This window comes from Brassica oleracea, chromosome C6 (assembly GCF_000695525.1).
Source record: "Brassica oleracea var. oleracea cultivar TO1000 chromosome C6, BOL, whole genome shotgun sequence".
In the NCBI taxonomy this organism is placed as follows: Eukaryota; Viridiplantae; Streptophyta; class Magnoliopsida; order Brassicales; family Brassicaceae; genus Brassica; species Brassica oleracea.
Window position 1 is genome coordinate 13,606,123 of NC_027753.1, and position 18,173 is coordinate 13,624,295.

Consider the following 18,173-nt stretch of genomic DNA (forward strand, 5'->3'; position numbering starts at 1 on the left):
TCTTAACACCTTTAACATCAAATCTCTTTGGTAAAGAATGTTAAAAGCTTAGTAGAGTTGGTTCAGGCATTTCATCGAACACCTTTCGGGTATGAAATGCCTAAGGCTCAACTTTAGAGAGGCCAACTCTAAAATTGCAATAAAGCACTCAAATAGCAAGGAACAAGATGGATCTATACTAAAACACCTTAGATCTAGCTTAATCACCCTTAGTCTCCCTAACCCATGAATCCAAAGATGACTACTCACTAATCTTCATGATAAACCCAAGAATCAATGATGATTTGGTGTTAATCATGATTAGTGATCAATATAACTAAGCAATCACAAAAGATAATGATCAAGATTAGATATTTCTCCTAAAAGTTCTTTGTGATTAGATAGAAAATAAGATAATTCCTAACCTTGGGATTACAAGAGTATTTATATGTCTTTGGTAAACCTAATGGTTTCCATTAAAAAGTCTAAAAAGCCATTTAAAAACATTAAAATTCGATTAAGGATTAGTCTCGACTCGGGTAAAGACGATCGGATCAAACCCGAGTCACTCTCCCCGCGTCAGACCGTCGTGCGACTCTACTTCATGCACGCGGGTGCGACTCCCCGCGTGAGCTCGCCCCGCGTCAGACCATCGACTGCTTCTCTTCGTACGCAGGTGAGGGAACCCACGTGATCCAACCCGCGTCAAGACGTTGAGGCTTCTCCTTCTTGCGAGCGGGTAGGCGATCCCGCGTTGCTTCACCCCGCGTGACTCCATTGTTTGCTTCTCTTCGTACGAGGGTAAGGGAACCCGTGTGATTCAACCTGCATCAAGACGTCGAGCAACCCCATTCTCATGCGTGCGGGTGCGGCTTCCCGCGTGATCTAAGCCGCGTTGGAGCTCTTCATTGCTTCATCTTGATGAGTCGACGCAGGTTAGTGAACCCGCGTGGGTCAACCCGCGTTGCACTCATCCCAACTTGACCAAACTTCATCTTTCATCCCTTTTTGAGCCACAATGCTCCTAAACACCTCCAATCACTCCATAGGACACTTCAATACCTGATAAAGACATATGAATGCAATATGGATCCTAAAGATGCTAAATTCCTAATCTACATGATCATTATGTGCAAAATAGAGACTTAAAACAATGCAAATATGCAAGATATCTATAAATAAATAAAAATTTTTTTAAAAAATACTTTTTAAATTTTTCGAATTATATTTTTTCAAATTCGAAATTTTTTATAAATTTTTTTTTTTGGATTTTTTTACGAAAATTTTTCTTTTATTTATTTTTCAAATTTTCTTTTAGAAAATCGAAAAATTATGTTTGAAACTATTTTTTAAATTTTTTAAAAAAAAATTAAATATTTATTTATATATTTATTAGAATCCTAAATTTCATATTCCAAAAACCCTACACCACCCCTCAACTCTAAACCTTAAGTCTAGATTAGTAAACCCTCGAGGTATAAGTGTCTTCTACCCTTCAATAAAAGTGAAGGTAAAAATGATTAATGTAGACATGAAAAGTGGTACTATGAATGAGGTATTTGTGGCAATTTCTCCATAATCAAGTTATAGATATTTACATTTTGACAAGATTTTTAGACATTTTAATAATCTTTATATCATATCAAAAATAAAAAAATTATATAAATATTTATAGTTTTGGTACATATTTAAATAATTAAATTTATATTTAATTTTGTTACTCAATGTAAGGATAAGCCCAATCAAGTTTCTAAATTATTTAAAGTATTTAAAATTTTGTTGTGATAAAATAATATTGAGTGATTACCATTCAGTTCATTAGGATAATAGATATTTTTTATAAGTTAATCTTTTTAACTATAACCAACTAAACTAAAATTAATAAAATTTATCTTTTTAAATAGTAAAAAATTATTAATTTGTAAATTGAAAAACAATTTCATTAAATTAGAGTAACTTAAATACAATCAGATTATAAAACTAAACTAAATAGTAAATTACAATTGACTATTCTATACTTCTTAAAGAAGATATAAACCTAAAACAAAATGTAATAAAAATATAATTTTTATTTTATTTTTAAATTAAATAATTTTTAAAAGTTTTGATTTCTGCGTATGGGGCATGGAACCATCTAGTAGTACTTATACAAATGATTAATTGTATTTGTCCATAATTTTCTTTAAATTGTTTTAGGTGTTTTGAGGAGTGTGATGATAATAAACCTTTATATACCAGTGGTATAATGTAATCGTATAATCTAAATAGTTGTTTTTCATTTTCTTAATCAGAAACCACAATAAATCGGGAATTAAGATTTAAGGAGGATGGAGGCTTAGGATTTAAGGACATCACTGATTTCAATACAGCGATGCTTGGTAAACAGTTATGGCGTCTGATTGAGAAGCCAAATACTTTATTTTCTCGAGTTTTCAAAGGTCGGTATTACAGGAATGCCTCACCTCTGGAACCGATTCGTTCATATTCTCCGTCATATGGTTGGCGGAGCATAGTTTATGCTAGATCTCTGGTAAGCAAAAGACTAATTAAAAGGGTAGGATCAGGATCATCTATCTCTGTATGGAATGATCCATGGCTCCCAACCACTCGCCCGAGACCAGCAAATAAAAATCAACACATTTTCGACCCATGCCTTACAATGGATTCTCTTATTGATTCTACTTCGCGAACTTGGAAATCGCAGGTACTCCGGACTTTGATGGATCCCCTGGATGTAAAAATTATAGAGAGTATACCATTGAGTAGAACTCAGATGTTGGATAGGGATGGATGACATTTTACAAAGAATGGGAAGTATACGGTTAAATCAGGATATCAGATAGAACGAGTTTACCCAGACAGGGAAAACCCACCTTTAATGTTTGGACCTACAGTTGATGCATTGAAGTCTTACTGTTGGAAAATACGGTGTCCTCCTAAATTGAAACATTTTCTATTGCAATTGGTAACAGGATGTATAGCAGTCAAGAGGAATCTGAAAGCGAGAGGAATACAAGGGGATATATGTTGTGCACGATGTGGAGCGGAGGAAGAATCGATTAACCATGTGTTTTTTGAATGTCCTCCAGCACTTCAGGTATGGGCTCTATCCAAGATACCATCAAACCCATCTACTTTCCAACATGCTCTCTCTTTACAAATATGGATCATCTTTTCTGGAGAGTTACACCACAGATGGATGATCATCAGTTTGCGTGGATTCTTTGGTATATTTAGAAAGGAAGGAATAATAAAGTTTTTAGTAATCTGGACATGGATCCTAGGAATACACTCAAATTGGCAGAAACACAGTCAACACTTTGGGCTGCGGCACAAGTATTGAATGAAAACAGGATAGTATCATCGGTTGAGGTTACGACTATCCCATTTATCACAGGAAGATAGTGTTTCACAGATGATTCCTGGAAGGAGAATGATATTTTTTCTGGACAAGGCTGGTGTAGTACTTTTGAAGGTTTTGATGCCCTGTTGGGGGCAAATAATGTTCGGGCTTGTTTAACTCCTCTGCATGCGGAGATGGAAGCATTAATATGGGCGATGGAATGTATGAAGAACTTACGTCAATTTCAGTTACGTTTGCAACAGATTGTTCTCAATTGGTGAAGATGGTTTCGGAACCAGAAGAATGGCCAACATTTGCAAGTTATTTGGAAGATATTAGAATCCTGAAAGGAAGTTTCATACGATCAGAGATCATCTATGTACCAATGACGCAAAATTCAATGGCGGATCGCCTAGCACGTAGTGTCAGGAAGCAGCCGTCTTTCGTCGTTCACATGGATCAAGATCTCCTAGTGTGGGCCACAGAGTCCATATGAGTCTGTATAAGTCGATGACAAAAAATAATAATAATAAATAAATCGGGAATTTGTTGGAAATCTGTTGAAAATCTTTCGGGATCACGAACAAAGATCCGGGAGAGTAGACCGCAAAAGATTCCGGTTATTGCGTGAAAGTGGAATTCCCCACAATTTCTTGGCGAATTTTTTCGTAGGGAAATTTTTATACATATTTACTCAAAAACTTCTTCTTCCCTACTTGTGCATTACTCTCTCTCTCTCTCTCTCACCTTTCACTCTCACCATTCTCTCCTAAATTTGCATTTCTGTGTCTCTCTATATCATTTCAAATCATGTAAGTTTTCATTTTAATACAGATTTTTTAATTAAATCTTTTTTAGGTTGTTGGTTTAAGTGATTTGGAAATTAGTTTTAGGGATTCTGAAGATATAATTAAGATTGAATGATAGGTTAAGAATTTTATTGTTTGTGTTTAATCTTGTTAGTTTAAAGATAATTATTTGTTGTCAGTGTTAAGATTTGTTACTTTTCGATTTTTTTGTTTATCAGATTTTAAAAATGTTTTCTTTATATAAAACTTATTTTTCGATTTTCTATTTGAAATAACATTAAAAAATTTAAAAATATTTTAATATTTTCCAAATTACAAACATTTCTATAAATAGTTTTATATTTTAAACATTTTAAAATTATGTCTATTTTTATTATTTTAAAAAAAAATTAAATTATATTTTCAGTTACATAAATTTGTTAGTTTAGAATTTGTTAATTTAGGATGTGTTTGTTTAGTTTGTTAGATTAGGGATATTGATCGTAACATTATTTTTTTTTTTATAAATTATTAATATTTTGGTATATTTTATTAAATTCTAAAAATTTAAATCTTCTTTATTATTATTTTTTTGTAAATTTTCCAAAATTCCTGACGAACTATTTATGTCAGGAATATTTCATTAGAAATTTGTGGAAATATTTCCGACAAATTCTTGATGAAAAAATATCGCGAGGGAACATGTACGACAGACAAATTTCTGATTAATTTTCAACAACAAAAAAAAAACTTTGGCAGCAAACGATTGTTGGAAATCCGTCTTAATTCCCGATAAATTTTAGACGAAATCTTTTTCCCGAAAATAGATCCTATAATATGTTTTCATCGGGAATTCATCGAGAATATGAGTTTTTTTCTTGTAATGAGAGGATGAGCAGACGGTAGAAAGTGGTTTGTTTTCCGGTTAACCGCTTTTTCATTAACATGCATCCATTTCATGAAAGCTATGTTAATCTTTTTTTAACTTTCGCTTATGTGTTTTACTTTACAGGTTCTTGAACATCATTTTGTTTGATGAAGATAGTTGAAGTTTTTACTTTATTTCTTACATCAAAAAAAATATTTTTACTTTATTTCATAGTAAAGTTCAAGTGCGGGTGAAGTTTAAAGCTAAAATAAACCTAGAGGGAGCTGCTGTCAATTAATAAAGTAAGTCATTTATCTCGTGTATATTTGTTGGTCAGGAAGGGAACCGATAATAGATAGTTTTAACAAATGTTTTTGTAACACACCGAGCTGTGATATATGGAAAAAGGCTTAAGAAAATTTATTTGGCTATCTATATCACCAAAATTGACTTACCTTTTTCGTCACACATCCGTTTAGAATTCCAGAGTTATGTGATTGGGCTGGAGTAGTGAAATGATGGGTGACCTATCGAAAAGTGATTCGGGATAGCATGCGAGTGAGGCTAAAGCACGGAGAAATGTCATGTGGTGATTGCAGGGTCAGAAACAATGATTTCAAGCCTTTTGAAAATTAACGCACCGCTCGTCAAATGGAATGGGGCCCACGAGTCGAGTGAGAGGGCGTGGATGGTCCATTAGCCGTGAGCGGTCGGGGCGTTTATAAATGGTATCAGAGCCAGGTTAGCCATCTTGGTTCTGACCCGAGATGCGTCTTGAGACCTGTCGTGGGGCGCAACGAGGACGTTGCGTTCTTTGAGAGGAGATGAATTATAACATCCCGAGTTATGATATATGGAAAAAGGTTTAATAGAATTGATTTGACTACCTATGTCACCAAAGTTGACTTACCTTTTCTGTCGTACATCCGTTTAGAACTCCAGGACTAAGGGTGCTAGGGGTGGAGTAGTGAAATGATGGGTGACATACCGGGAAGTGATTCGCGATAGCGTGCGAGTGAGGTCATAGCACAGGGAAATGTCATGTGGTGATTGCATGGTCAGTAAACAATGATTTCGAGTTTTCGGAAAACTAACGCACCGCTCTTCAGACGGAATGGAACCATCTGGTCGAGTGAGCGGTTGTGGGCGGTCCATTAGTCATTGGCGGTCGGGTGTTATAGTTTTATTATGTCCTCATTTGTTATGTATAATGACTTCTGTTTTGATCAGATGTATAAATCCTTTGTAGCTTTTTATATTATGCTATATATTTTCCCTTAACACTACAACAGCTATATCCAGTAATCTTTGATGATTTGGTTGATATTATTTTTTGTTTATGTTTCTGCTTATATAGAAGTCAATCACTAATTGTTATCCAGGTACATATATGTTCTACACACAGCAATATCTAACTGTTGAAGAAGGTGCACAACCGATTTGTTATCAATAGTTAGGATAGCAAACCAAAATGACGAATGAGTGGAGGCTGATTTTATTTCTATTTCTATTTCAATTTAGACAGATCAGTGGAGTAATTTAGAATAATGTAACTTTAAGTTAACATTTTCTAAGCCGAACTTCCCTATTCATAGTCGTCTGTAAGCCAAACTCTTACCAATATACTTCGAGACTATTGGATATCGTGTAATTATAGGATGAAGCCCTCATGTTACACTCAGAACAGGACACGAAACGATTAATATATGACAATGTTTGATATAGTTTGGTTTTCGGTGATAATAGGAGTACGAGGAATATTTTATGCATATAACGTACGTTGATGATTTTGGTGATGAAAGGCGTGTACCAAGTTTTGTTAGACAATTATGTTCTTAATGGGGTTCAACCGTACATATATGACTAAAACTAGTGGGGAAAAAAAGGGGAAAACGTTTTTTGCATGCCTGAAGAGTTTCTAAAAGTTCGAAACATAACTAGACTCTCGAGTTTGTTCACTACATACCACATGCATAAACTCGATTCTACAGTTTGACCATACCCCAACTTTAATTAACCGATGTAAACCAACTTTGACCGAAATTCGTAAGTCAACCGTTAACTGTAGCAAAGACAAAACAAAAAGCCATTTTGATTTAAAAAAAAATTAAAACAAAAGCTTCAATACAACGTCTTTATGCCTAAAAAATCATCTAAACTTTCTTCTTTTTCCTCTTTAACTCGCACAGAGAAACAAATTGGGAAAACTAAAGCAATTAGGGTTTCGAAGAACCTACTAAATTGGGGAAATTTCAAGAGCTAACGAAGAGTTCTGAAGAATTATTGATTCATGATTGGGGTAGATGAGGTAAATAATAGATTTACAAGTTTTCTATCAATTTGAAATCTCGATTATGGGTTCTTTGTCACGAGTTAACAAGGAAGAAGAAAGAAGTTTGATTTTTAGGAAAAACAACGTCGTATTGACGCTTTAGTTTTTGATTTTTTTAAAATCTAAACAGCATCGTTTTGTTATCTGGTACGGTTAACAGTTGATTCACAGATTCTCGGTCAAAGTTAGTTTACATCGGTTAACTAAAATTGGGGTATGGTGAAACTGTAAAATCGAATTTGTGTATGTGTTTAACGGATTTGAGAATCCATAGGTATGTTTAGAAGTTTTAAAATCTCTTCAGTTATTAAAAGCAGTTTTTGGTAATATTTCGAAGTAACATTAGAGTAACATAAGAGCATCTCCAACCCTCCCTATTTTTACCTCTATAATAGCATTTAAAGACAAAATAACTCTAATCCACTTCTATTTCTACCTCTAAAATAGAGATTGCTATTTTATCTTATATTTATAGAAGAAGAAATAGCATTCCTCTATATTTTGAGATCTCCATTTTAGAAAAATACATTATAGCAAAACACATCTCTATCATAGAGTTCCTCTAGTTTAGAGGTAAAAATACAGAGATGGTCTTTGGCTAATAGTATAAGATTCTTTCCTTTGAATGAAATTATCCTCGTTTGCCTTAGTTGAGTGTCTACTTTAGGTCGATACGGTAGTGTAAGCAAACCTACATGTATAGTGGTGGTCGAAATTTCTTGTAAGATCTACGAACGTGTACAATATAGGTTGAAGCGAAAAAAAAAGACGATTCAGAAGAGTAAAATGGGTATAAAGACTAGCAAATTGTGTCCAAAAACTTCTGCAAAAGTAAATAAAAATCTCGAACAAAAAGACAACAAGGGATAAGCCGAGTTTTGCAACACCGGTGAGATTTTGGTCTGTGAAAAACAAACTAAACATTCAAAAGATGATCGAGACATAAATGTCTATTCCTCTTCAACAATCTTGCTCTTCTCGCTAACATAGATACCGTCGAGGAACTTCCTGATATCCTTCTTCTTCACGTGACATTTCTGCACAATAAATACAAAACCCATTGTGATTATCTTCTTACACTTGTGTCTAAAATCAATCAGTGTATTAATCAAAAATGGTTTCACTATACATCTGTAAATCCCAAATTCAAACATCCACCAAATACACATGTAAGTTACTAGAAGGTTCCGTCTAAATACGAAGGGTACAAACAAACAACATGAATACTAGTCCAAATTACTATTGTTATCAAAAACCAACAAAGAAAACTTATAAACACAAGAGTAAGAACGAAGAGTATGCAAACTCGGCCAAGTTAAGTTTTTTTTCCTACGTGATAATGTAAGTGCGTATGAGAAACTCAGATCAATCCCCATGCAGTCGAGCAGAAAATGAATCAACGCAGCTCTTACCAAACAAAAAGAGATAATGAATTTCATCTATCACCCGAAATAGATAAAGCAATCTTAACGATAATATACCTGGTTGATTAGGGCGCATGACCTTGAGACAAGCTCGATGTCATTTCCGTCAAGAACAATCTCATCCTTAACTTTCTCAGACCGAACAATGGTTACACCATCCAACATCTCTACCTTCCTCACCTATATGTTCCAATGAATACATTTCTAAGTAAGAAAAAAATTAAATCAGCAAAAGCTAAATCAGAGATTAAGAAAGAAGACACAAACCTTCTTCTCCCCAAGGAAGTTACGGATCTCAATGGACTTGCTGTCACCGCCGATGGAAGCGTTGATGGGAAAATGAGCATACACGAACCTCATCTTGTACCTGAAACCTCTGGTCACACCGGTGATGAGGTTATCGACGTGGCTAAGAGCTGTTCTGATGGATGCACTTGATTTGCGAGATCCGAACCACGAGTCGATCTTGAGCTTCCTCTTCCCAGTCTCGGCGTCCTTGATGAGCTGGAAATCGAGGTTGAGATGCTTGAAGTCGCGAACGAGCTTGCCGCGGGGTCCTTCGACTGCGATCACCTTAGCGTGAACCTTGATGCTGACGCTCTCGGGGATGTCCATCGTCTCGGAAGAAAGGATCGTCTTCATCTTCTCCTCGCTTTCTTGCTCAACTCTCTCTTTCTTTAGCTCTGTTTTCTTTTAGGCTCAGGGAGGAGGTTTCTGAAGTTGCGGCCGCGTTTTTAAAGGAGGGAACAAAGAAGCCCTAGAATGAATGAATGAATGAAACCCTAGGAGGGTTTCCGCTTGTGTTACGAACCCATGAGAGTATGTGTTTAATGGGCCGGCCCGTATTGCTGTCCATTTTCGCCGGTCCTAATGTTTTTTTTTTTTCTTTAATTTTTTTGGTGAAATTTTAAATTCATTCATCACTCAAAAGAAATTTACAAATTACAAGGTAAAGAATTGAAAAGAAAAAAAAAATCGTGGCCAAGAATCTACTAATCTCCCTTCACCCATTCACCTCAAACCATCTTCTCATAAGACTTCCAAGCTGATGATCACCTGGGTACTTAAGAGATGAAACCCTTTACCAGCAAAATAATCATAAATACTTTTTTTAAGGTGGTTAATATATCTATCTATCTTATTATATAAAGCTTGGTTCTTCAAAGTTCTTAATTAACATGATCGCGACACATAACAATTATATATTTAAGATTGTGACATGTGTTAATCGATTTCATAATTAAAAGTATATATACTAAGATATTAAAAAAATGTATTTTATTAAAAATCTTATTATATATTATTTAATAGTAATTTTCCTTTTTTAAAATCCTAATCAAAAGATTATTGCAAAATATTATTTGATAATAATTTTTCTTCTAATATTGTGACATGTGTTTAAATATATAATGATTAAAAATATATATAATAAGAATAAAAAATGAATTTTAAAACAAAAACTTTTAAAAATTATTTAATAGTAAAAACGATTTAAAAAAATATATTTAGTAGCAATTGTTTTAGAAATTTTCCCTTTTCAAAATCCTAAAAAATAGATTTGAAAACAATTTATTTAATATAAATTTCTTTTCTAAACTTTTAGTGGAAATATAATTATAAAAGATTATATTGAGCTTGGTCCTTCAAAATTGCTAATTAACATGATTGTGACACATGATAGTTATATATTTAAAAAAGTCATATGTGTTGAACTATATCATAATCAAAAATATATATACTAAAATAATAAAAAAGATTTTTCTTAAAAATTAATTATAAATATTATTTAATAGTCTTATTATTATTATTACTATTATTATTACTATTATTATTATTATTGTTATTATTAGTTTTCATTATAATCTTTGTTTTAAGAGATACTAAAGATAGAGAATTATAAAAGATAAACATTAATTTTTAAGAAACAAATGTTAAACAAAAACGAATTGTAAAATCCTACAAGTACAATGAATTATTTAATAAAAACGATGAAGAAAAACTAGTTTTAAAATAAATAATATTACTTTTTTTAAAGGATAATTAAAATATAATTGTAAAAGTACTCTCATTATTTTCTTATAAGTAAACAACCTTCCTTTTTAATAGATAATTGTATGTTAAAAAATATGACAAAAAATAGCTACAAATATTTCAGATCTATATTTAGGTTTAAGCTTCCACATATTATTTTTACAAAACACAATAGAATTTACATGAAAAGAATTAACTGAGTATTTTCTTTTAATTTCTTGATACAACTCAACTTTTTATTATCTTTATTACATCTTATGATGCTAGCATAATTTTAAATTTTGATGTTATTGTCAAACATTAGTATGTGTGAATATGTTAAATATGTCCTAACCAAAAGAGAATTGTAAAAATTTAGTTGATATTAAAATTATTAAAAATTATTCAATTAGCAAAAGAAGTGTAAAATTAGTATTGATACGAATTGTAAAAATAGCAATTTTAAAAATATTTATTAATAATTAAAAATAATTATTTGATAACAATACTTTTTTAAAAATTTTAAAAAGAAGATAATTGTAATAGGTTATATGAGAGTAATTTACATTTTCTAAAATCTTAATCAAAATTGTAAAAGAGTATTTAATATTATTTTTTTATTTTCTTATTGTAAATAAATAGGAGATTTATAAAATCGAATTTTTTTCTTTTTAAAGAAATCCTAGCAAAATAAAATTTTTAATACTTATTTAATAAGACATGAAATAAGTACAAAAGAACATGTATAATGTTGTCATTGATTCGATTGATGTATTTAACTTTCACTTCTTTTTTCTTTTCATTTCTTATTTCACATTGTGTTCAGTTTAAATGTTTATGTGTAGTATTTTCTGTAATCCTTAGTATAAAGTTTATAACAACTCATCTATACATCATGATTATATAATACAAATATTAATTTGAACTTATGTACGAAAATGAGTTTTAATAATAAAATAAATCTCAAACAACATATGCAAAAATAATAATCATAATACTATAATAAAGTGATTTATTATTTTATGGTTTTTATTAAATTAAAACATCAAACAAAACTCGTTGCAACGCAACGGGCTCAAGATTATCTTATATAATAATAAAGTATAAGAGAAATACTCCACAATGCGCCACCACACCTCTCATATCCCATTTTTCGACGCGTGTCAAGCAAAGAGACAATTTCTTATTCTTTCTGAATCTGTCGTTTAGTGAAAAACATTGATGGGCTTTAGTTATTTTTGGGTTCTTCCTAATTTCATAACTGTGGTTCCAAAGGTTAGATCAGTTTTGTCTTCCTCTTCCTCTTCCTCTTTGACCTCGTAACCCTATCGTTTGCCATGGTCTCCGATTAGATTTTCTGTAACGTTTTCTCCTTTTCTTAAACACATGCTTTAATTAAGTCATTAAACTCCACCCCACCTCTCCTCCCACTCTGCCTCATTTATTCAGGTTCACGAACGGTTTCTGTAACATATACAAGTTTGGCCTATAAATAAGTCTTCTGTAATCGATGAAGACCTACATCGTACAAATATCTTACAGCCTAACCATCTCACGCATCACCATTATCGGCTTTACTCATTCCAAAAAACGTTCTCCTAGCCGTTTCTTAACGTTTGTTTGCTCTTATGATGCATCTAAATCTGAATAGAGCAGGACCTCCTTTGCTCGAGACTGTACCTGACCTGAACATATGAAAATTAGGCTCGATGCCACTGAATATGCCATTAACTCAGGTAGCTAGCTAAATTTTTACTGTATTTGGTTGATGATTCATGTTTTTGTCGGTTCACAGGTGGATATTAAGAATCTGAATGTGTTTTAACCGATTACTAACAGCGCCAAGCCAACCAGATAATGGGAGAAGTAACTCAGGTAGCTAGCTAAATTTTCTTCCATTACGTCACCTTTGTTTTAAAATTTGGAAATGAATATTAGTAACCCACATCGTCTATTTAGAGAATTGTCTTCATGCTTGAGTGTATTTGATGCCCTAGCTGTTCTACTTGATGAGAAATTAGTAAGATCAGGTGTGACCAAAGGTGGCTCGTGGCCGTATCGACAAACCCCAGCCTCGAGTTAGTTGGAGTTAAAAAAAGATCTTTAAAGTGCGACACATTTGTATCTCAGTTGAATATTTTTCATTGTTTTACTCTGTGTAATTCCATGTCGGCTTTTCTCAATTAAATGCAACCTCTAGAGCACATTTTTATTTTACGCATGAATGTGATGCTAGAAAAAGTTACCTAAAACGTAAGGCCTATATCATATTTTTGGTTTGATAACCCTCTTCACTAAATCGTTTAACATCTGAGAGCACTGACTATTGTTTGTTATTGTACATGGGCAGGGAGCTAATGACTTGCCTGGTGCTGCAGCTGATAAGACAAGAATCTCTCCTGTTGTGAACAGAGTTGTGCAACAAAGACAAAAGGCTGTACTGTTGATGGTGTGGTCGAGAAAGGGAACAGCTAAGACAGATCCACCAACTGACCCCCTGTTGATGTCAGAAACACTGGAAGAAGAACCAGCTTTGGAGGATTGTCACTCCGCTAAGAAGACCCGCATAAGACTGAAGTCTGACCTAAGGAGTAAATGAGTTTGCGTTAAGACTTCTCATTCTCAACCTTTTTTATTTGAGTTTTTCTTCTTCTATGTTTTAGTTTATTTCTTTGATCAAAAAAAGTTTTAGTTAATTTCATGGGAAATCTACTTTATCAGGTTATTATTAAATGAACAAAAATCAGTTTCACGTTCAAATTTGTTTATCTTTGAGAATTGATTTAAGAAATTATAACCTTATGTTCCATTATACCAATGGTAAAAATTCTCTTAGAATCAGGAGAATAAACCTATTATACGAATGCCACCATTGGAATATCGCCTCATCTCTAAAAACAGTTTCAAGGAGATACATCCCAAAAACTCGCGGCCAAAAAAATAAAAGCCACGAAGGTAGCGATTGTGAGAAGCACTTGAATCTGAATCAATTGATTATGTACATTCTCTAAAAAACACAACAAAGTGAGATACTCAGAGTTTCTACATGAAACAAGAATAATATAACACCAAAACTGGATTTAAGTTTGCCTTATCGACTTAGTGTTGGAGATAATTTTCAATACACTCTTTCAGCTACAACCAAAACATAATAATAAAAAATGTTAACCCCCAAATAAAAACATAAAAGATTTTAAAATTTGGGCAATGATATATTGATGAGTGGACCATTATCCTTTACAATACAGTTATCTTTACAATACAATTATTTATCACTAATCCTCAAGTAAACAATCACATTACCTGTCACAACGATTTAAATAAACAAGATTAAAGCGTAAGTTGCAAGATTAAAGAGTCTCAGAATTAGAAAAAGATTTTACTAAATAAATATTCAACAAATTATAATAAATTTGATTTATTAATGTATACTAAATATTTTACATAAGTAATTTTTAAATATTACAGAAGTCATTTTTAACTAAAATAATAAACTTACCCTTTATAAATTGAAAATCTAATATAAAATGAAACAAACATATATTATAAAACATCATTTGTTGTTACAAAATATGTACTAATTATTATTTATGACATTGTTTAAACTATTTCTATATTATTATAAAAATTAAATCTTATAATTTTATCACATTATGTTTGATTTTCAATGATTTGGCTTGGAGTTGGTGTATTATTTTATTATTGTGAGAAAAATAGTTATTGTAATAATATAAAATTATTACTTTATATTTTTTCAACTATATGAAATTAGTTATTGAAAAATCTGATACTCTTAGAAAAAAGTAGCTATTCTTACTTTATATTTTTTCAACTATATGAAATTGAAATAGAAATCAACTAAAAATATATAAATAATTTTATTTTCCTTATTTTTTTATTAATAATTTTGTGGTCTCTAACAAAAATATTGTTAGTGCTCTTTTCATTTCAAACCAACAAAAAGAAATTTACAATATGCGAGGGCTACTTAACAAGAAGCCTAGAACTTCTATAGACAACATGCGAGGCCTAATAAACAAGGCAATGAAGAACATGATTAGTTCACTCAAGTACAAGCCAAATCATAAGTTGGAAGGATTATTAAGAAGATGGTTTGAGTAACACCTTATGAGTAGTTTTTACATCTATTTTTTTTTGGAACATGTAGTTTTTACATCTATAGAATAGTTTTTCAGTTCTTAAAATGGTCTAATTTGTACATAACATTCTTTTGATAGTTCAATAAATTTGAAATTTCATTAAAAAAAAATAACAATATGATCTTAGAATAAAAATAGATTATATTTATTATTTTAAATATAAAATAAAGTTTCAATGTTTTATAAATTAAAATATATTTAAATATAAATAGTTTTAATGTAAACTCACCCGCCCTCCGGGCGGGTTAACCCCTAGTTCTGTTATAAACTATACTAGATTCTGATCCGTGCGCTTGCGGATGTTTATTAAAATTTTATATTGTTAAAATTTGTCTTACATGATTGGTTGTATATATTTTTATCCTTTACCAATATTTAATAGATATTTAATATGATTTTATAGTTCTTATGCATCAATTATATTAATTGTTTTAAATCGCTAATATATATAGATATATCTGAATAGGTATCAATGAAATGTAGATATATAAAGTAACGGTGAATTTTAATTATATATATATAATTTATTTGTTATAATAATTCCTTCTTTATGTCGAATAAACATTTTTGGTTTTTAAGAAAAAAACATGTATTAGATGATATATTATTATAAAAGTTTGCACATTTATTATATATATTTGCCTATCAATAATTATTTGTGCAATATGTTATATTTTAAAGTTTAAACTATATTAGCAATAGTTTTATTGTTTTATTATTTTTCATTATATATAAATTTGCATTGGCTTTATATTAATTAATTGTACTAAATCCACATAATCATATAAGTAAATGAAATTGATAATTATAATATTACTTTTTTTTTAATAAAATATATTTATTTAATAAACCAAGCCTAATTAGGGCGTCGGGACAAACCCACCGGCTGGTCGCCGACAACAGAGAAACAGTGAGGCAAGAAATAGATTAGGCTTAGCAGTAGAGAGCTAGGAGACAAAGCATAAAGAAACAGAGGAAGGGAAAGAAATCCTGAGTTCAAGGGCCGAAAAAAACAGACACTGGTGGACATGAGCGACGGAGCAGAGCCCCACACGCTGGAATGGGAGGCTGTGCGGCGGATTGTCCAGATCCAGCCGACATAACGCTATCCATGGCGGAGGAGAGTACTCCTATCTCCTGGAGCTGCTCGCCCTATCCTCGCTGGAGACCCGCAGCCAACAACGCCGATTTCGCCAAGACAAAGCCGACCACCGTTTGTTCACAATTCACTCAAATGAGTTGCCGAGACGCAGATCTAAACCTCACGCAAACTTCAACCTTCAATCCTATTAACCGGAACTATCAAGCTCGAGAGACATAATACACTGGAGAGGGGAACCGCCATCCTCAACGACTCATCTCTCTCACCGGAACACCGGCTAAATCTTGACGAAACCCACCGTTCAAGCCGCATGCAAATCGAGTCCTCGAAGCTATCTCCAAACTCTTAGGTTCCGATACTCCTCGATGCCGTCCTCGAAACATCGACCAGAGATCCGTGGAAGCTCCTAACAGCGGAGAATCGCCATGAAGGTCGCCGCGGCATGGACTCGAAACCACACCTCATCGTCACAGAGAAAGAAGGGTGATACGTCCTAGATTGAAGGATCACTTTAGCTGGGTGTTGGATATGATCCGAGAAGGCAAATGACACTTCTGGAATTGAAATTGAATGAAAGGATAGTCAAGAGATGCGGAATGGTTCTTGATATACACACGATCTAAGGCTAGCCACCTAAGAAAGAATGAATGTGTTAGCTAACCACCAAACAACACACAAAGATGAATTGACTGACCACCAAATCAACAAGCCGGTTCACACCAATGAACTAGCTAAAAAAATCTCTCTCTCACTCAGAGAAAAAAAGAAACAAAAATAAAATTCAAACTTAGACTGATTTTATTCATGGAAGAGATTACATATTTATACTACTTGTAGTCAAAGAGAATTAAAGAGAATTGTGGGAAAACAAGGCATAGAAAATAGAAACATTGACTAGAATATTATTAATGAGTCAAAGACTCAGTCTTCCATGCAGATTGGTCAAAGATGACCCTTCGGTTCACGTTTTGGTCAAGGAAACGCTACTGTCAAGGTTCATCAGAACCTGATAGAAGCACGGCAGTAATGATAAGGACTCCTGCGGGACTGTCCAGATGGTCCGCCGGGTGAGAATCCACGTCTGCCTTCAGGTTCTTCACGACCCAAGCTAAACTTGGCTCGACTATTGTCCTTAGAATGTCGAGATGGTCCTGAAAGACGAGCTCTGGTACGGTCAGTCCGGTCGTCTGATCGTGGTTCCAGCCGAAACTCCATTCGGACGAACGCGGGTCGATCCGGTTCACGGCTCGGTCAGTCTGATCGGTACGGTTGGATGGATGAACCTCGGTTGAATTGTTCAGAACGTCCTGATCTCCATGCGAAGCTGGTTCCATGTACTGATCCATGGACTGGGGCACATCATTCCCTCCTTCTTCAAAAAGATTTGTCCTCAAATCTGTAACATTAAAAGGAAAAAAGTTATAAGCAAATGAATCATAATCAGAACATTGCTCACCTTAAGTTTGGTCCGGTTTTTGAATGGAAGAAGATCTTTCTTGGTTTGTTTGATGACCACAGTTTTGTTCTTCATTTGGCTCTTCCTGTATTGACAGAAAGCTTCCAAAACCAAGGTCATATGTACCAATATCAAGAGCATTCAAAGGACCAGAAAATTCAACTTTGTTCAAAACGTTTTCAGAATCCTTTTCAAACTGGGAAATTAATTCAAAACTACTTGGATTCTATGGTTGTAAAATGTTTAATTGCACACAAAACTCATCAAGAATTGATTCAGATTGACAAGAAAATAAGTTCTTGTTGGGGTCAAAAACGGTTACGACGGAATTACCACCCGAAAATCCTCGGAGATCGTATTTCCGAAAGAGATAGTAAAAAGGAAGATGTAACTTTCATAAAATATAACCAAACACGAAGTTTTTACGAAGAAGTATCCTTGAAGATTCAAACCAAACTAACCAAGCTTGACCGTTGTGTAATTACCACGCATACACGCTGTCCGGTCGCTGCGTAGCAACCAAGTCCGAGCCAAAGCTCGGTCGCTACGAAGCGACCGAGCTTGAGTCAAAGCTCGGTCGCTACGTAGCGACCGAGCTAGCGCTCGTCCCGCTCGGTCGCTACGTAGCGACCGAGCTAGCGCTCGTCCCGCTCGGTCGCTACGTAGCGACCGAACTTGAGCCAAAGCTCGGTCGCTACGTAGCGACCGAGC

The 18,173-nt window shown here is 33.3% G+C and overlaps 1 protein-coding gene and 1 long non-coding RNA gene across 2 annotated transcripts; one reads left to right on the forward strand and one right to left on the reverse strand.

The window, feature by feature from the left end:
* Nucleotides 1-7,120: 7,120 nt before the first annotated feature.
* LOC106296360 lies at nt 7,121-13,304 on the forward strand. Its single transcript, XR_001261183.1, has 3 exons — nt 7,121-7,286; nt 12,540-12,619; nt 13,095-13,304. It is a non-coding gene; the product is annotated as an uncharacterized LOC106296360 (long non-coding RNA).
* Nucleotides 8,083-9,448, reverse strand: LOC106296359 (60S ribosomal protein L9-1; the record flags this gene model as incomplete). Its single annotated transcript, XM_013732482.1, is given in 3 exon segments — nt 8,083-8,347; nt 8,792-8,914; nt 9,002-9,448. Coding segments are annotated over 3 exon segments (585 nt in total). The 3' UTR covers nt 8,083-8,260.
* Nucleotides 13,305-18,173: the final 4,869 nt, after the last annotated feature.